The sequence below is a fragment of the Mobula hypostoma genome, chromosome 15, assembly GCF_963921235.1.
Source record: "Mobula hypostoma chromosome 15, sMobHyp1.1, whole genome shotgun sequence".
In the NCBI taxonomy this organism is placed as follows: domain Eukaryota; kingdom Metazoa; phylum Chordata; class Chondrichthyes; order Myliobatiformes; family Myliobatidae; genus Mobula; species Mobula hypostoma.
In genome coordinates, this window is record NC_086111.1 from 2,392,278 (window position 1) to 2,413,144 (window position 20,867).

A 20,867-nucleotide genomic window follows, 5' to 3' on the forward strand; every position below is an offset into this window, starting at 1 on the left:
GTGCCGACAGTGTTGACGGCTGGTCGCCGGGAGTAGGTCACGTGGTGTTGTGTCGGGACAGCATGAAGCGGCCGAGTGAGTGGGGCGGCGGGTGTTTGCTTTTATAAACTTGGCAATCTCACCGTTTTTATTCACTGATTTGCTAATTCATTTTGTTGTGTTTACTACAGAATTAAAAAAGGCCAGTAAACGCCTGTCTTGTCACAAGAAATACAAGATCCAAAGAAAGGTGAGTGAGAGCCGATTTCGGGCCTTGTAAGACACGTGCCAAAGGTTGGAAAGTTTCCCATTAAAAGTGTGAGAATTTGCTTTAAACGTTTCCTCACGGTATCGAATTCCATTCAATTGTTTCTCAAAATACTAGTTTTTGTGAGCATGGTCATAAAGGGGAAAAACAACATCCCTTATGGTAAACGACAGGACAATGAAAACATTAAAAATGTTTTTCTTGCAATTCTAGATAGATGAATAAAAGTGATGGGCTCTGTGGGAGCAAGGGTTAGGTTGCTCTTAGAGTAAGTTTAAAGTTCGGCACATCTTTTGCCCAAAGGCCTGTATGTTATAAAACGTAATAAAGAATGTTAATAGGGGAGCACATTTCATACATGCATTTTTGCAAGATATGGCAAGTTGTTTCAGAAACTAAAACCCCAACGATCCAATGGAAACTGGCAGCTTATTATTGGTGCAGTGAAAAAGCAAAGGAGTTCATTTAAACGCAAACAACAGGAATTCTGCAGATGCTGGAAATTCAAGCAACACACGTAAAAGTTGCTGGTGAACGCAGCAGGCCAGGCAGCATCTCTAGGAAGAGGTGCAGTCGACGTTTCAGGCCAAGACCCTTCGTCAGGACTAACTGAAGGAAGGGTAGACTTCAGTTAGTCCTGACGAAGGGTCTTGGCCTGAAACGTCGACTGCACCTCTTCCTAGAGATGCTGCCTGGCCTGCTGCGTTCACCAGCAACTTTTATGTGTGTTGCAAAGGAGTTCATGTGAGCTTGTGATAGGAATGATAGTATGTAGTGAGATTCCATTGGACATAGCGGATACTCTTAACTGTATTTTGCTCAAGTGTTCACCTACAAAAATGTTAGGAATAGGCCAGAAAGTGTAGAGGAAAATAAGGTTGTTTTAAGTGGCTTAGAGACCTCAGAAAGCGAGGCCCTGCTTCAGCTGAAAAGTCTGAAAGGTGATAAATCTCTGGGGCCAGACAATATATATCCAAGTGTGTGGTTATATGTACAAAAACCCCTAACATGTAATTTCCAAAAGTCAGTGAAGACTGATGAATCCGTAGGCATGGAAATGGGCTAACATCCCAGTACATCAGAAGGGTGACTGCACTGACCTTGGTAACTCGACCAGTAAGCTTAATATGTATTGTAGGTAAGATAATGAAACAGTAATTAAGAATGAGATGTAAAACAGCTGACAAGAGCAGGCATGTTGGCAGAAAGCAGCATGGGTTCAGAAAGGAGAACTTATGTTTCACTAATACGCTGGGGTTCTATGAAGAGGCAACTGAAATTTATGATAACAATAGAGGGGTTGATCATCTTTACTTGGACTTTCAGAAGGCTTTTGACAAAGTACCCCATGAGGGGTTAATAATCAAATTACAGGAGGTAGGGATTTGAGGTGAGGTGTGCAAATGGGTGCAGAATTGGCTCAGAAACAGAAAATGAGAGGATTATTTTCACACCTAGATGATAAAAGTGGGGTTCCACGGGGTTCAGTTTTGGGGCTGTTGCTGTTTTTAATTTGCATCAATGATTTGGATAACAAATTAATAAATTTTGCAGATGACACGTAATTGGGTGGGCTGGTAACATTCAGGCAGCAGAATCAATACAGTTAAACAAAATCCAGATGTGGGCAGACAAATGGCACATGAAATTTAATGTAAGTAAATGTTAAATATGGCATGTGGGAAGCAGAAATATTAGAAATAAATAGAATGCGTGGTCCGGAGTTAGAAAGTGCCCTGTATGAGAAGGATTTGGATGTCCTGGTAGATTCATCACTGTTCACATCTAGACAAATCGCAGAAGCGATCAGGAAGGTTAATAATGTTGCGCTATATAATGTGCTCAGTGGTGTTCAAGTCTACCAACGTTCTTAAGCTGTATAATGCATTTATGAGGCCACACCGTGATTACTGTGTACAATTTTGGTCTCCATATTGTGTGAGGGATGTGAAGAGTTTAGAGAAAGGCGACTAGACTCATTCCAGGTTGGTAGGGTAGGACTACCTGGTTGTGTATTTGACAGTAGTACCTTAAGAGACTTTCAAATCTAAACTGGATAGTCATTTCAACACACTGAATTGGAATTTAGCAAGCTTTGTTGGGCTGAATGGCCTGTTCTTGCCAAAAGCTTTCTAATTTTCCTTCATTCCCCACTCTGCCCTCTTGCTCCTCTTCACCTGCCTAGCATCTCCTCCTGATACCCTTCTTCCCTTTCTCTCACACTCCTCTCCTATCAGATTCCTCCTTCTCCAGCCTTTTACCTTTCCCACTCACCTGGCTCCACCCATCAGCTAGACAGCCTCCTTCTCCCTAAATGTATGCTTGCTAGTCAGCGTGTATGTGGTAGATGGAAGGGCTGAGCTGGAGTATTGGTTGCACTTTTAGTCACAATCAACTTTGCAACTTTCTGCCTGGCAAGCTTTTGTTTCTGCTTTAGTTCTTCAAGCTGGAAAAAAAATCAAATTTGATAAAAGTCCATGGGACCTGACATTTCCAGCACTTTGCTGCATTTCTAATTACATGGGTATAGAGTACAGGTACTCCAACTTCAGTTTGTTTTTCCCCCATTAAAATACACTACAAAACATTTGGAAGTTGCAGCATGGCAAGAATTAAAATGGTGTGCTGATAGGGGTTTAGCCACTGCGGCCTCAAGCTGAATAAAACTTTTGAGGGCTGGAGTCCCTCTTGAACAGTCTTTTCTGAGTGTGATAGTTCAATAAAGTGAGAGTTGAGATGATAAAATGACAAGGCACGGTGTGCAGACATTGTACAGTCACCCAAGCTGAACGCAGCCCTTGAAAGCTTTGTACAGCTTTTCTGTTCACATCTGGGAACTAAGGTAAGATAAAGATGCAAATGAGGGATTCTAGTACATCACTTACCATTGGACATTTATTTTACTAATTCTTAGGGATTGTTGGCCTTTCACTAATCTTTCAGTTTATTTTCTAGGTTCGTGAACATAAACGTAAAGTACGAAAGGAAGCAAAGAAACAAGGAAATAAAACTAAAAAATTTCGAAAAGACCCCGGTGTTCCTAATGATGCTCCATTTAAAGAAGATATTCTTCACGAAGCTGAACAAAGAAAACAAAAAGTAAGAGGGCTTTGTCTAGAAATTCATTATTCTGTATTTCTTATACTATGGTTTATGCCCATTTTGCCAATGTGTATTTTTTTCCCCCTTTGTCTCACGCCTCCTATAATCTGATCTGATTTTTCGGTTCTAACTCATTGAACCTTAAGTCCAAAATCACTCTTGACCTGGCATATTTGCTGCCCTTAGGAAAGAAAATTTGGTGACTCAAGTCTTCCTGCCTTCGGCTTAATCCCTTCTCCTGAGATTGTACCTCCTGGTTGTAGGTTCTAACATGGAGCCTCACACATATTAGGACTAAGTTCTCCTAGAGTGTAGAATAGTCAATAGGTGCAGGAGTAGGCCATTCAGCCCTTCGAGCCAGCACCGCCATTCACTGTGATCATGGCTGATCATCCACAATCAGTATCCAGTTCCTGCCTTATCCCCATAACCTTTGATTCCACTATCTTTAAGAGCTCTATCCATCTCTTTTTTTTTGAAAGCATCCAGAGACTTGGCCTCCACAGCCTTCTGGGGCAGAGCATTCCATATATCCACCACTCTCTGGGTGAGAAAGTTTTTCCTCAACTCCGTTCTAAATGGCCTACCCCTAATTCTTAGACTGTGGCCTCTGGTTCTGGACTCACCCATCAGCGGGAACATGCTTCCTGCCTCCAGCATGTCCAATCCCTTAATAATCTTATATGTCTCAATAAGATCCCCTCTCAGCCTTCTAATTTCCAGAGTATACAAGCCCAGTCGCTCCAATCTTTTGACATATGACAGTCCCGCCAGCCCGGGAAGATCTCATGAAGCTCGCTGATCTTAATATTGCAGATGTGACGTTGATGTGTCCCCTTGCTAGAATTTTGTCTCTCAATGTTTACAGATCAAAGGAATTCTCTGTCCTTGGAAAGTGAAGGTTGAGCGACTTAGCAGGTCAGACAGCATCTGTGCAGAGAAAGAGTTAATGTTTCAGGGATGGACTTTATGAATCTGGGACATTTGTTTCTCTCTCCATGTTCTGTGTTGTAAGATTCACAAATACTGTGCTTCAGTGTCTTCTGTTAAACATTTTATGAAATGTTTTGAAGTGTATTTTAATGGGGGGAAATCAGACTGAACTGGGAGTAGCTCTGCTCTATACCCATGCAATTAGAAATGCAGCAAAGTGCTAGAACTGTCAAGTCCCATGGACTTAATCAAATTTGATTTCTTCTAGCTTGAAGAACTGAAGCAAAAACAGAAGCTTGCCAGGCAGAAAGAAGTTGCAAAGAAAAGGAAACTGGAATCCAAGAAGGGAAATCCTGATATTATTGAGAAGCCTCTTAAGGTACAAATTCCTGTAATAGCAAATGTTTTAAACTAGTAGAATCTCTACTTTCTATTTGTGAAACTTCTGTCTATTATTTCTTCTCAGTGTGCTCCGATAAAGGAACAGAAAACGCTAGTTAAATTTGAAGAGAAAAACTCAAGAAAATCTCTAGGTGGGGAACTGAACAAGGTGTGTAGTTTAGTGGAGAAAGTATATTTGCCATAATAACTGCTATTTTGTATTAATTAAAGCAAAATTGTAAATTGACTTGGAAGTTGTAAGATTTGTTTAACATGCCATTATTACTATTATATAAAATGTAGAAATGTAAAGTTAAGTCTGGAAATTTCACCATCTGAAGGTGCAGATTTAACTCCGTAAGTTAGCTGTGGAAGTTTTGCTTTTCAGAACAAGGTAATTAAAAATGAGCTTTTTAAAATAGGTTTTTAAAAATCTATTTGAAAAAATCCATTTAAATCTGATATCCACTCACCCCATTACTGCACACTTAATTTCTAATCCTCAGTGAATGCCATTTATTTTCCTATTAAATTTGAGGAGACTGTCAAAACTAGACATGAAACAAAGCAACGAATGCTTCGTTGTGCCTTGGGTATTATAATTGTTTCGTGTAACTTACTAGGTGATTGATGCCTCAGATGTGGTTCTAGAGGTGGTTGATGCCAGAGATCCTCTTGGTTACAGATGTCCTCAGGTGGAGCAGGCAGTCTTACAGTCTGAGAGAAAGAAGCAGCTAGTCCTTGTAATAAACAAAGTTGGTAAGATCATACCTTCACTGCATAACCTTTTCAAAACAATATTGATAATAGAATTGGCATTAGAGTGTGCCCATTTAGATTTTGGCTCTTGCAAAGTAGGAATCATTGTTCTTTACTTTTTAGATTTAGTGCCAAAGGAGAATGCAGAGAGATGGCTGAAATATTTGGGAAATGAATTTCCTACTGTAGCTTTCAAATCATCCACGCATCTGCAAGACAGAACAATGGTATGTTTCCCAAAAGAAGTTCCAGTCTAACTTTATGAAATGCTCTGTTAACTTTATGAACTGCCATGAAAGTTGATGAAGTTGTTTTAGCTCTTGATATATATGAAGAGTAAGATCCAACTCTGATTTTATGCAGTTAATTTAAAAATTCTTCTTTCTGAGATTTCTTGAATCTATTTTGGAACATTTTTAAAACTATATACTCCTAAAATATTGTCCTTACTTAAAGATTAACCAGCACAATCCTGCTGAAGTTGCAAATACAAAAATAATCAAATTAGCTGTGTAGAATTTTGCCTTGACGTACTGCTTTATTTGGACATGATAAAGCAGTATTATGTCCAGCACAGAAATGAGCCCTTAAAACCAATTAAATGAGTAATCAAATGGCTATCTAAACGAATGTTTCCTGTTTATGCAAAGTCCATTCCTTCCCTTTCCCCTCATTCATATGCCTATCTAAATGTCTCATCAGTGTCCCTGATGTTTCTGCTTCCACCACTACCCCAGCCAGCGCATCCCATGCACCCACCACTCCATGCCTTTCACTTCTCCTTTGAAATTAAACATCTCAACCCTTGGCAAAGGATACTCTTATCTATGCCTCTCTCAATATAAAACTCTCTATCAGATCTCCCCACAGTCTGTGACCCTTCAGAGAAAACAACTCTCATTAGTCCAAACTTTCACTATAGCACATGCCCTCGAGTCCAGGCAATGTCCTAGTAAACCTCCAAAGCCTCAGCCTTCCTAAAATGGGGCAACCAGAACTGTATGCAGTACTACAGGTGTGGCCTAACTAGCGTTTACTAGTCAGCATAACTACCAAGGTGTAACCCTTTATGTTTCCCTGGGTTAAATTCCATCTGGCATTTCCCTGCCCATATTTGTAAATCTCCTACAGACTGAGAAGTCCTGCATGTACAGTTCTTTGGCTGCTCATTGCTGATTTTACTCCACAGAGTAATATAATGGGTTGTAATGATTACATGGGTTACTCTCCAATTCCCACTCAGAATCTTAACATCATGGACTAGCTGTTCTGATCAGAGATTAGCATATGAAAATTACAGAGCATCAATTTAGTCTTTCACTTCCTTAAAAAATGCAGTGGGTTACTAATATGTTTTGCTATTAACGTGATTGCAGTGATCTTGATGGTAGTTAATTAGATCATAGCCAAAAATAGTTTCAATTTTAGCTTCATTCTAAATTCTATAAATTACTTCTATTTTGAACAGGTGAAGAAGAAAAACTTTAATATAGGTATGGAAATATCCCATAGCACTGTGTGTGCTGGTGATGAAAATCTTTTAAATTTGCTTGGTAGCTACTGCAGAATACAAAAATTGAAAAGCATTAAAGTTGGTGTTGTAGGTAAGTGTGTACTGCTCATTCAAATTTAAAGTTAATGGTGTAATTGTGAATTTGAAATTTTCAGAAGTTAACTGTCAAAATCACTGGGATATTTTTCAAATGCCATTGCTTATCCTTTGAAAGGATTAATACAATCTATTTTACAAATTTTTTGTATCCCTTACCTATCCTGTAATGTAAATTCCTATATAGAAACATAGAAAACCTACAGTACAATACAGGCCCTTCAGCCCACAATGCTGTGCCGAACGTGTACTTACTTTAGAAATTACCTAGAGTCTGAACAGGGTCCTATACAGCTGTAACATTACCTCTTGGCTCTTGAACTCAATCCCATGGTTGATGAAGCCCAATACACCGTATGCCTTAACCACACAGTCAACCTGCGCAGCAGCTTTGAGTATCCTATGGACTCGGACCCCGAGATCCCTCTGATCCTCCACACTGCCAGGAGTCTTGCCATTAATACTATATTTTGCCATCACATTTGACCTACCAAAATGAACCACCTCATACTTAGCAACACACACAAACACACACACAGCCGGCCAGGCAGCATCTCTAGGAAGAGGTACAGTCGCCGTTTCGGGCCGAGACCCTTCTTCAGGACTCGGCCCGAAACGTCGACTGTACCTCTTCCTAGAGATGCTGTCTGGCCTGCGTTCACCAGCAACTTTTATGTGTGTTGCTTGAAATTCCAGCATCTGCAGATTTCTTGGTGTTTGCACCTCATACTTATCTGGGTTGAACTCCATCTGTCATTTCTCAGCCCGGTTTTGCCTCCTATTGATGTCCTGCTGTAACCTCTGACAGCCCTCCACACTATCCACAACAACCCCAAGTGTGTCCTCAGCAAATTTACTAACCCATCCCTCAACTTCCTCATCCAGGTCATTTATAAAAATTCTCTCAATAAGCTTTGCTTGGGGTATTTTATCAAATGCCTTGCTGAAATTCATATATATTACATCAATGGCTCTACCTTCATCAATGTGTTCAGTCACATCTTCAAAAAATTCAAGCAGGCTCGTAAGGCATGATCTGCCTTTGACAAAGCCATGCCGACTATTCTTAACCATGTGCCTTTCCAAATGTTCATAAATCCTGCCTCTCAGGATCTCTTCCACCAACTTATAAACACTGAAGTGAGACTCACTGGTCTATAATTTCCTGGGCTATCTCTACTCCCTTTCTTGAATAATGGAACAACATCTGCAACCCTCCAATCATCCGGAACCTCTCCTGTCCCCATTGATGTTGCAAAGATCATCACCAGAGGCTCAGCAATCTCCTCCCTCGCCTCCTATAGTAGCCTGGGGTACATCTCGTCCGGTCCCGGCGACTTATCCAACTTGATGCTTTCCTAAAGCTTCAGTATGCCCTCTTTCTTAATGTCTGTAAGGCTCAAGCTTTTCAGTCCACTGTAAGTAATCCCTAAAATTGCCAAGGTCCTTTTATGTAGTGAATACTGAAGCAAAAGTATTCATTAAGTACCTTCACTACCTCCTCCGGTTCCATACACACTTTTCCACTGTCACACTTGATTGGTCCTATTCTCTTGCGTCTTATTCTCTTGCTTTTCACATACTTGTAGAATTCCTTGGGGTTTTCCTTAATCCTGCTAGCCTTAAAATTTTCCAGATTTCTATCATTACCTATTTTTTGAACCTTTTATAAGCTTCTCTTCCTGACTAGATTTTCAACAACCTTTGTACACCATGGGTCCTGTACCCTACCTTCCTTTCCCTGTCTCATTGGAACATACCTATGCAGAACGCCACACAAATATACCCTGAACATTTGCCACATTTCTGACGTCCATTTCCCTGAGAACATCTGCTCCAAATTTATGCTTCCAAGTTCCTGCCTGATAGCTTCATTTTTCCCCTTGCTCTAATTAAACCTTTTCCTGACTTGTCTGCTCCTATCCCTCTCCAATGCTATGGTAAAGGAGATAGGATTATGATCACTATCTTTCCACTGAGAGACCTGACACTTTACTAGGTTCATTTCCCAATACCAGATCAAGTACAACCTCTTGTAGGCTTATCTATATGTTGTGTTGGAAAACCTTCCTGAACACACCTAACAAATTCCACCCCATCTAAACCCCTTGCTCTTGGGTGATGCCAGTCAACATTGGGGAAATTAAAATCACCCACCACAGCAACCCTGTTGTTATTGTACCATTCCAGAATCTGTCTCCCTATCTGCTCCTTGATGTCCCTGTTACTATTGGGTAGTCTATTTAAAAAAAAAACACCCAGTAGGGTTATTGACCCCTTCCTGTTCCTAACTTCCACCCACAGAGACTCAGTAGACAATCCCTCCATGACTTCCTCTTTTTCTGCAGCTGTGCCACTATCTCTGATCAGCAGTGCCACGCCTCCACCTCTTTTGCCTCCCTCCTTGTACTTTCTGAAGCATCTAGAGCCTGGCTCTCTAAGTAGCTATTCCTGCCCCTGAGCCATCCAAGTCTCTGTATTGGTCACAACATCATAGCTCCAAGTATTGGTAACCACGTTCTAAGTACATCTGCTTTGTTCATGATACTCCTTGCGTTAAAGTAGGCACATCTCAAATCATCAATCTGAGTGCATCCCTTCTCTGTCGCCTGCCTATCCTCCCTCTCGCACTGCCTACAAGTTTTCTCTATTTGTGAGCCAACTGCCCCTGCTTCCATCCCTTCAGTTTGGTTCCCCTCCCCCATCAGTACTAGTTCAAACTCTTCCCTGATAGCCTTGGCAAACCTCCCTGTCAGGATATTGGTCCCCCTCAGATTCAAGTGCAAGTCAACCTTATTGTACAGGTCACGCCTGCCCCAAAAGAGGTCTGAGTGATTCAGAAATCTGAATCCCTTCCCCTGCTCCAATCTCTCAGCCATGCATTTATACTCTACCCACTCTATTCCTATATTCACTGTCACGTGGCACAGGCAGTAATCCCAAGATTACTACCCTTGTCGTCCTGCCTCTCAGCTTCTTTCCTAACTCCCTGTAGTCTGTTTTCAGGACCTCCTCCCTTTTCCTACCTATAGCGTTGGTTCCAATATGTACCACGACCTTTGGCTGTTCACCTTCCCACTTCAGGATATCCTGGACCCTGGCACCTGGGAGACAAACTACCATCTGTGTTTCTTTCCTGCTTCCACAGAATTGCCTGTCTGACCCCCTAACTGTAGAGTCCCCTACCACTGCTGCCAATCTCTTCCTTTCCCTACCTTTCTGAGCCACAGGGCTGGACTCTGTGCCAGGTGCCAGAGGTGCGGCCACTTTGCTTCCCCCAGGTAGGTCATTTCCACCAACCCCCCGACCATACTCAAACAGGAGTACTTATTGTTAAGGAGGACAGCCACAGGGGTACTCTCTAGTATCTGACTCTTGCCCTTCCCCCTCCTGACTGCTTCCCACTTACCTGTTTCCCGGGGCCCCGGCATTGAGCCGCATCTCCAGTTCCCTAACCTTGTCCTTAAGGAGCAGCAGCTCGATGCACCTGGTGCAGATGTGGCCATCCGGGAGGCTGGGAATCTCCCGGACATCCCACATCTGGCACCCAGTATAGAACACCGGCCTCACAGACATGCGTCTTATTCCTGTTCTTCACAAGTAACTTACCTCGCCTGGACACATTATTGCCGAAGCCCCATTGAGCCAAAGCCCTCCTGCTCCGATGCCCACCCTGTAAGGCTGTTTTCTTTTAAAATTCTTCCCACCGGTCTAACTCGCTGACATCCACACGTCTGAGCAGTCCAGTTATTTATTTATTTGCTAAGCATTGTAGTAAAAACAAATTTTAACAAATTACAGAATCTAATAAGCTAACCCATGACTTTGTCACCACCCACAGCTCCAATCTGCCAATTTAAATTTGCGGATGATTCTACGTTGATTGGCCTTACCTCATATTAACAAGGCAGCTTACAGCGAAGAAGTCATCAGCTTGACACTGTGGTGTCGAGAAAGCAACCTCTCCCTCGTTGTGGTAAAAACGAAGGAGCTGGTTGTGGACTACATAAGGAACGTAGATAGGCTCACCCCTATTGACTTCCATGGATCTGGGATTGAGAGGGTGAACAGCTTCAAGTTCCTCGGTATACACATCCCTGAGGATCTCAGTTGGTCTGTACATACTGGCTGTGTGATGACAAAAGCATAACAGCATCTCTTTCACCACAGCTTCAAGTTCCTCGGTATACACCATCCCTGAGGATCTCAGTTGGTCTGTACGTACTGGCTGTGTGATGACAAAAGCTTAACAGCATCTCTTTCACCTCAGACAGTTGAAGTTTGGCGCAAGTTCCCAAATCTTAGGAACATTTTACAGGGACACAATTGAGAGCATCCTGACTGGGCTGTATCGCTGTCTGGTATGGGAACTGTACCTCCCTCAATCGCAGGACTCTTCAGAGAGTGATGCAGACAGCCCAGTGCGTCTGTAGATGTGAATTTCCCACTATTCTGGACATTTACAAAGACAGGTGTATAAAAAGGGCCCGAAGAATCACTGAGGACCTGGCTCACCCCAACCACAAACTGTTCCAGCTACTACCATCCGGGAAATGGTACCGCAGCATTAAAGCCAGGATCAACAGGCTCCTGGACAGCTTCTTCCACCAGGCCATCAGACGGATTAGTTCACGTTGACATAATTTCTAAGCTATATTGACTGGTCTGTTGCATATCTTGCTGCACATACTATTTATTACAAATTGTAATTTGCACTTTGCACATTCAGACAGACGTAAAGATTTTTACTTTCATGTATGTGAAGGGTGTAAGAAATACAGTCAATTGAATTCAATTCAAAAAATATGCAATATGTAAAGGATTTTGCATTGAAGACAGTGTAGTTTTAGTAATGAGTAGTGGGTTAAATCAAAAACTAGATCCAAAGTAGTCCTATTCAATGTATGCAATATTGTCATTCATGAAACAATCTTTTTTTCAGGTTTTCCAAATGTCGGGAAAAGCAGTATAATTAACACCTTGAAGAAAATGAGAGCTTGCAATGTGGGACAAATGAAAGGTCTTACAAAGTAAGAAGTGATATCCTGATATAAATGTGAAGTTTGGATATTTGTGTGTTTAAATAAATCAAGTAGTTGTGGCACAGAACTTGGGATAATCAGCCATATTCAAGTTGCAAAGAACAAAATCAAGTTGAATTTGTGCCAGGAGACTTGTTCCTCATAATATCATTAGACTTTGGAATGCAACTGAAATGGGATAGTTTAAAGCTTTTTGTGCTTTTACCAAGAACATGCTTGCTGTAATGCATTCCATGTGAGAGATGCTTTAGATTTCAGTGAGGTTATTGTGAGAACATTAGAATGTGATGTTAGAAATCCGATAAAATTAATGCCTGACATGAGAGGAGTTTAGTAACGCCTATTGAAACCTGTCTTGCTTTATCAACTTTTGTTGGGTTTAACACTGCAGTAATATCTTAATATTTATCCCTCTTAGCAAATTAATTGGCTTATCTAGTAATTGTTTTTTGATCTTCAAATACTTACATTTTAAACAGTGGGTAAGTTAATTTAAGTCAAGGAACTGAGTGAAAAATGAGGACAACTTTCTTAGCCTGATATTCTGTGATTGCTAAAGATCCAACTCTGATTTCACTCAGTAGTACAGGGTGCAATTTATTACCTTTGAATAAGAATAGTTTTTATGGTATTGAGCTATTGGCACCAGGGTAACTGCAGTTTTATAACTACAGGTCTATGCAGGAGGTACACATTGACAAGAGGATCAAATTATTGGACTCTCCAAGTATTATTGCTTCTCCATCAAACTCTGCCATTGCCTTGGCCTTGAGAAACATTGCGAGTGTCGATGCATTTGAAAATCCTACCGCTGCAGTGGAGCACATATTTAAGAACTGCAATAAGCAGCAGGTACCATCTCTCAGTTTTTCCTCCTGTTGCTTTTGAAAGTTTAAATTGAAGTTAATTTAATCAAATCCATGCAATTTAATAAAACTATTGTATTGCGAGTGAGAAATGAGGATGACTAATGTGTTCTGAAATTGTGTGATTGCTAAAGATCCAACTCTGATCTCACTCTTTGATCAATGACTAAGGAGTACAAGTATGTATTCATTTATTGTAACAAATACTCAGTTTTTTCAGTATCTCTGTTTTGTATAATTTATGATAAAATACATTATGCTTGGAGGAGGAAGTTTGATTTTTGTATAAGATATCAGAGGTGTGTCTGATAAGGTTAATACCATGGAGGATGTTTCCTATGGTGGGGAGTCAAAGACCAGAGGAGACGGCCTCAGCATAGAGGGGTGTCCTTTTAGAACGGAGATGAGGGGGAGTTTCTTTAGCTAGAGAGTGGTGAATGTGGACTTTGTTGATACGTGCAGCTATGGAGGCTATGTTATTGGGTATATTTATGACAGAGGTTAATAGATTCTTGATTAATCAGGGCATGAAGGGATACAGGGGTCAAGGCAGGAAATTGGGACTGAGGGAAAATGGATCAGCCGGGATGGAATAGCAGCACAGACTCGATGGGCCAAATGGCCTAATTCTGCTCTTGTATCTTGTGGTCCCGTGTTCATAGTATTTTGTCTGAGACTATAAATCGGAGGCTGGCTTCAGTTTGCTAATATCCAGTTAAGGATAGTACTAACCTTAATTACAATGAAGTTCTACCTGTTGGAGATGTCATCTTCGATTGGTACTTCACTCTGTCATACTTCACACATTGATAGTTTATAACTTCTCTCTATAACAGGTTATGTTACAGTATAACATCCCAGATTTTCGAACACCATTGGAATTTTTAACGTTGCTGGCTCAGAAAAGGAGTATATTAAAGAAAGGAGGGATGCCTGATCTTGAAAAAGCTGCCAAAATGATCCTTAGTGATTGGACTGGGTAACTAAAATATAGCTGCCGCCTGAACTTTAACTGCATGCTTAAAATATTTTGTTGTTTATTTAGATAAGTGAAATTTTCTAAATGGCAAAGCTTAACTGAAGCACGCTAATAGATTTTACATAAATTGTGCAGAGTAAAATATTGGAATTTTCCTTTTCAATTAAGGACAAAGATTAGTTACTATACCCGTCCACCAGCGACAGAAATAACCACAAAACGTGTGGATGTAGCAGAAAGTGGCTTCAATATTGGAGAAATTATGAAAGGCAATATGAATACACTTAAAGGTAATTGTTAAATTTATGTAACAGTTGAAAAATAGAAAAGATTTTGGTATGAATCTCTTTAGTTGTTGTTACGTACCCCATAATGGGTTTAAAGAACCAGCAGATATGGAATATACCTGGAGTCTGGTATTGCTGTTAACTAAAGCTATTTTATTAGTAACTACACAATACAGTAATATAAAATCAGATAAATCAAACAGGTTAGCGGAACTTTGGCATATACAGGTGTGTAAATACAGAACCCAAACTTCTTCAATCTTAGGGGGTAATTGACTTCATTTGAGTAGTTGAGTAGTGCTGGAGAGAGAGAGAGGTGTTGTGGTTGTCTGAGTAAGCCGATGCCGTCGACCCTTCGTTCTCCTCCGAAATCCTTAAAAGCCACCGACTGTGACCACAAAAAGGAGACCGTCTTCTGTGGTGAAGCTAACAACCCAGGTGAGGGTTGGACACACTGATAACTTCCCACCGGTCACCCCTTTTCCACATGGCGAGAGCCACTGATCGATTCTCCCGATCGATCCTCCAAAAACCCACCCTTCTGTGGGCACACAAAGCTCATCCAGTGTCTAAAACCACGTGTGTCTGGCTAACAACCAGCTGACCGTGCATTTATCCAAACATGCTGAACACTAGCTGTCCATCAAATAATGCCGCCTTCAGACACCATGGCACCCCACGAGCTGCTCGTTGCTCTCTGAGTCAATTGCACCCTCTCTCTCTCTTTAAAGGTACAGTCCATAAGGGATCATTCAGGATACCGACACACCTCCTTCCCTTTCAGAAAAATTTTGATCTACGAGCAAAATTTTTGTCTATAGTTTATACAGATTACAAAGCATAGTGCAATACATATGTGATTAACATGTAGCACATTACAGAAGCATATACAATTGCTAGTTTCTATTTTACTTTTAAACTTAACATTCAGGCATTCAATCTACCATGTTATTTATTGTCTTTATCTTTCACATGCTTTGTAACAAAATAGTCGAATTCCTGTAAAACTAGATCCTGTTATATTCAAAATAGCATTTGGTCACCCATTTTCCCTTTTCCACTTAACCACAGAACACTAAACCATCACGTGATCAGCTTGCTTATCAGCTCAGATAACTACTTGAACTTCACGCTGCACAGGTGCTAGCTTATCACCAATGTTTTCCAAACTAAGCCCATTGGCTGAACTTCCAAATAAGTCCTTTGTTCCAAACAAGTTATTAATTTTATCTCCAAGGTCGTTAGTTCTACTGGTTTCCATAGTAACACCCACAGATGGTCCCTCCTGGTCAAAACAACACTTCAAGTTTTGTCCCTCCACACCACAAACTTGGTAGACAACCCCATGTTGTTTATTTCTAAATTCCAAAACAAACTGTAACAGACTAGCAGGCACCTTGTTACCAAACCACTGTTCCTTCAGCAAGGTCAACAGTCCAGAAACCAAATCCAGATTTCACAGGTGCTTTATTCAAAAGTCCAGAAACAGCACCCTTCTCAATATCTTCAGTGACATTTACCTCATCAGTTTTCATCTCATCACCAACTAACACAAGTGACTGAGAATCCTCAATTTCCACTGGTACCAAGGTTAACCCCTTATTCACTGAACCAAGTCCATCTGATACGAAAGGATTGCATTCCTTTTCAACCAAGTCAGACACCTCAGACCTTAACTGAGTTTCAACACAAGGTTCAGTACTCTGTGAATTCACAGGTACTTCAACAACCTGAACACAGGCAAACGGGACAGCTGCCTCTTCTAGGCCTTCATCACTAGTCCCAGTTTCAAATTCCAGGTTACCCTAATCCTCCCAGCTACTCTCTGGGAAACTCTCATCTGGAGCAAACTCAACCTCATGGGTTAAAACAACCTTGTCTGCTAACCTAGCAGACTCTCGCAAGGTAGCGGCATCCTTTTCACCTGGGTATGCCTTTACATCATCTGGAACATACTTCTTAAATTCTTCAATCAAAACCAGCTCTTTCAAGCTGTGAAAATCATCAGGGTCTGACACTGGACCTCCTTGCTGCAATTTCTCTATCTTTTCCAGCTTGAACTGCCTCTGTCTTTCTGCTTCATCAGCCTCGATCCTTAATCTTTCCATCCAATACTGGTGCTCAAACCCGCCAGGTTTACTTTCAGGAAACAACTCCAACTCCTCCACTTTAAACACACCCTCAGATGCATAATACTCGGCTATTATCCTCTGCATCTGTGACCCCCTCATTGTTGATTTCACCGTAGTAAGTTTCAACTCTTTAGCAATACTCAACAACTCAAACCTTCTGGCATCCTCTAGTGCCTCAGAGGTTGGCGTTTCCAGCAATCTATCAACATCCATTGCTGCTACACAAGTAAATCAAAAGGGATTTTCCCCAATCAACTCGATTAAGCCCCCAAATAATTTGAAAATGGCTCCAATTTGTTCAGATCCAGGATGAGCCCCCAATTTTGTTACATACCCCGTAATGGGTTTAAAGAACCAGCAGAAATACAATACACCTGGAGACTGATATTGCTGTTAACTAAAGCTATTTTATTATTAACTATGCAATACAGTAATATAAAATCAGATAAGTCAAACAGGTTAGCAGAACTTTGGCATATGCAGGTGTGTAAATATAGAACCCAAACTTCTTCAAGCTTAGGGGGTAATTGGATACAGTCTTACGATAGTAGGTAAATGAAGTCAGTTCAGTTTGTGATATTTGGTTGAGTAGTGTTGGGGAGAGAGAGAGAGAGGTGTTGTGGTTGTCCGAGTAAGCCGATGCCGTTGATCCTTCGTTGTCCTCCAAAATCCTTAAAAGTCATCGATTGTGACCACAAAAAGGAGACCGTCTTCTGTGGTGAAGCTATCAACCCGGGTGAGGGTTGGTCACACTGATAACTTCCCACTGGTCACCCCTTCTCCACACTGCGAGAGCCACTGATCGATTCTCCCGATCGATACTCCAAAAACCCATTCTTCTGTGGGCACACAAAGCTCATCCAGTGTCTAAAACCATGTGTGTCTGTCTAACAACCAGCTGACCTTGTATTTATCTCAGCATGCTGAACACCAGCTGTCCATCAAATAACGCCGTGCTTGGTCACCATGGGGACCTACGAGCTGCTCGTTGCTTGCTCTCTTTTTAAAGGTACAGTCCATAAGGGATCATTCAGGATACCGTCACAGTTGTAGATTTTTATTGTAAAGAAAAAATTAGCAATTTTCCATTTATAGATGAAAATCCACTGATATGCTTGTTACACATAGACACAGATTGTAGATGATTTGCAAGATAACAAGCAATTTTGCTGGTTGATGTAATATCAGGAAACAGTGGAATACACAGTTGATATTGGCTAGGGGATTGTTTTTTTAAAAAAAGTTTTAGACTAACGGCATATGAAATAAATGGCAATAGATTATTAGAGCCTAATTGCACAAATCTCCGTTAGAACATTCCTGCTTTCAAATGAAAGTCACTAATTTGCTTTCTTGTCCTGCCCTGTCATCCCTCTTTTCAACCCCCTCCCCCTTGCTAGTTGTTAGATGTCCAAATGCAGCGAGCAGTATAGTTTTCCACTCTACAGGACCCACAAATGGATTCCTTGCAAAAAGAGACTCTAAGGAATTGCAGAATGCGGGGGAAGAAGAGGATGATGAAGAAGATTCAGAGATAACAACTTAATTGTAAGGGTATCTTCATGGATTTTGGAAGTTAAAATGATATGTTTATGTAAGAGCATTAATATAAATATTACAGTGTCAGGTTATTGCTTTCACTGCTACTTGCAAATCCCAACTTGCCATAACTCCTAGTAGAAATATTGGATAAGAAATGCATTTTATGTACTTGTGGGGTGCTGTAGGTTTTTTAGATGTATTTAAAAATGTGCTGTAGCTTTAAAATGCCATTCAATTCTTCGAATAGTTTGATTTAAAAAATTTTTGTCGGTTGCTATTTTTGGCTGCCTTTAATTTCCGTTCAGCTGGCATTTGAGAGATTCTGCAGGTCCTCATCTAATCTTTCATGATCAGCCAAGTGATGAATTAATATAAGAACTGTTTTTTCTTGGTAGTTTTATTGGTACTTAATTATAAAAAGCATTTTCAAGCTGGAAACACTCTTAGCAATGATTCCAGTGAGGCTAATTTCGATTGAAAACTGTATAGCTTTGGAATAAAATGATTATCGTGTGGAATCTAGTTATCTTAAAAGTTGGAATTTTTGAAATTAAGATGTTTAACTACCACTGAACTAAGAAGTTTGAGGCTAGGTGAGATATTTTAATTCTAACAGTATTTCTAAGATGCCTATGCAAAATTTGGAGATTGCAAGAAAAGGTTAAAGTACAGATATTTACAAAGCCAATAAAGTAGTGACCTAAATTAATATAACAAACATTGTACACAGGTTTAGCCAAATTCAGAAGGGAATCATTTTTACAGGAAAAGTAACTGCATGTAAGTCTTTGGGAGTGAGGGTGTGTGATGAGAATGGGATGAACAATGATCTAGGCCAGGGGTCCCCAACCTTTTTCGCACTGCGGACTGGTTTCATATTGACAATATTCTTGCGGACCGGCCGACCGGGGGGTGGGGTGGTAGGGTTGCCAACGGACAAGAGTAGCAGTCAAATACGCTGGGTTTACCCCGAGAAAGACTACAATGATCACGAAGCCTTGCGCGGGCACCAGCGCGCATGCGTGACTTGTGCATGCGTGTACGATTTTTTTCTACAAATCGTTTTTGGCGATTCTGTTCGGGGGAGGGGGTGTTAATCACGACCGGAATATTGGTGATAAGTGGCTAATACACTCAATTTCGTTTCTAAAAGGGATTATCTAACGAATTTAATATTAAACACACAGTGCATATTTTCCTCGCATGAATATAGTGATGTCAATTATCAGGGGAGCTTGAAGTAAGTGTTAAACGAACTTCCAGTAGAAGTGGTAGAGGCAGGTTCGATATTACCATTTAAAGAAAAATTGGATAGGTATATGGACAGGAAAGGAATGGAGGGTAATGGGCTGAGTGCAGGTCGGTGGGACGAGGTGAGAGTAGCGTTCGGCACAGACTAGAAGGGGAGAGATTGCCTGTTTCCGTGCTGTAATTGTTATATAAGTGAATACCATCATAACATTTTAAATAATGTTTGGATATTAAACATGCAGCGCATATTTTCCCCGTATGAACATATGAAATCATTGCAACATACCAATATCGCTGAAACAGTGGGAGCCCTGGGCTTGTTTCCCTGCAACTAGACGGTCCTATTGAGGGGTGATGGGAGACAGCGATACTCGAAGGGGGTTCCTTATGTCCAGTCTATTCCGCAATTTCGTTTTCGTTGCATTCATTGCAGAGATATGTTGGAAATGGAAGCAACATTTTCAGTGCTTTCGTGGCTATCTCAGGATTTTTAGCCTTGTCTTTGATCCAGAATGCCGGCAGAGATGTTATGTGAAACATACTTTTCAGCCCGTCGTCATTTGCAAGCTCGAGGAGTTGATCTCCTTCCCGCGCTGAAATGGATGATGTGCGAGTAATAACCTCGCATGCGTAATGGCTCAACAGTGGCCAGGACAGGGAATCAGAGGTGCAGCTGACTCCTGTCGCCAAATCATATCGCTTCCTCGCGGCCCGGTAGCACATGCTTTGCGGCCCAGTACTGGTCCGCGGCCCGGTGGTTGGGGACCGCTGATCTGGGCCACCCCACCATGTGACAATCATTTCTAAAATCACAACTGCAACAAAGTTGAGTCACAAATCAGAGGATGTGTCGATTTGGGAGTTGGTCATTTTAGCCAGACAGAATCCATAATCCTGCATTTATAGAACAGTGTAGCACAGAAATAGGCCCTCTTGGTTTACATCCCCTTTGCTCCAAATGATGCCATCAATTCTCAATGGAAGGAACACTTTCAGGAGCTACTTAATTCCACTACTGACATTGAAATCATCAACCAGCTCCCCCAATGACCCATGAAGGAAGATGTGAGTAAGCTTCCTTGTATCAAGGAGGTGCAGACGGCTTGCTAGAAGTTGAGGAACCACAAGGCTACTGGACCTGTTGAAATTCCAGCAGTGATCCTCGGGAAGGGGGCACAAAATTGCTTCATGACCTGCTTGTCAAGTCTGGGACTAGAAGATTCTAGCTGAACTCACGGATGCCCTGATTGTCACTCTCTTCAAAAAGGGTGACAAAGCTAACTGTAGAAACTATAGAGGCATCTCCCTCCTCTACAACAGGAAAGGTACTCACCCAAATTTTATGTGATGAGTTTTCACCTCTGGCAGAAGATCTTCTGCCTGAATCTGTGTGTCTTCTATCCAGCCAGAGGAACATCTGGCATGATTTTTACAGCACGTCAATTGCAGGAGAAAGCCGGGAAACAAAATCTCCCACTTATATGGCGTTCATGGAGGTTACAAAATCATTCGAGGCTGTACTGTCCAAAATCGGGTGCCCACAGAAATGCCTCAAGATTCTGCAGCTTCAACACAATGGTATGAGTGCAACAGTCATCAGTAACAGAGGCTCTGAAACAGCACCTTTTCAGGTTGAGACAGGGATGTATCATTGCCCCAGCTCTATTTGTTGTTTTCATTGCAGCCATTCTTCACCTCACAGGCCAAGATCTCCCATAAGGAGTTCAGATTCTCTGT

The 20,867-nt window shown here is 41.3% G+C and overlaps 1 protein-coding gene and 1 non-coding gene across 2 annotated transcripts; both read left to right on the forward strand.

The window, feature by feature from the left end:
* Positions 1-5: 5 nt before the first annotated feature.
* Positions 6-17,885, forward strand: gnl3 (G protein nucleolar 3). Its single transcript, XM_063067608.1, has 13 exons — positions 6-75; positions 171-229; positions 3,203-3,346; positions 4,551-4,661; positions 4,749-4,832; positions 5,287-5,422; positions 5,546-5,649; positions 6,891-7,026; positions 11,974-12,061; positions 12,748-12,925; positions 13,776-13,918; positions 14,087-14,208; positions 17,738-17,885. Exons 1-13 carry the CDS (start codon positions 63-65, stop codon positions 17,881-17,883), a joined length of 1,464 nt encoding a protein of 487 aa, XP_062923678.1. The 5' UTR covers positions 6-62; the 3' UTR covers positions 17,884-17,885.
* LOC134357182 (small nucleolar RNA SNORD19) lies at positions 12,585-12,657 on the forward strand. The gene has a single exon (XR_010020539.1). It is a non-coding gene; the product is annotated as a small nucleolar RNA SNORD19 (small nucleolar RNA).
* Positions 17,886-20,867: the final 2,982 nt, after the last annotated feature.

What these genes read in the sequence shown, in the direction of transcription:
- gnl3 (XM_063067608.1), top strand. An exon ending in CAAATGAAAGGTCTTACAAA is followed by an intron (nt 12,062 to 12,747) that starts GTAAGAAGTGAT and finishes TTATAACTACAG; the next exon opens with GTCTATGCAGGAGGTACACA. An exon ending in ATCCTTAGTGATTGGACTGG is followed by an intron (nt 13,919 to 14,086) that starts GTAACTAAAATA and finishes TTTTCAATTAAG; the next exon opens with GACAAAGATTAGTTACTATA.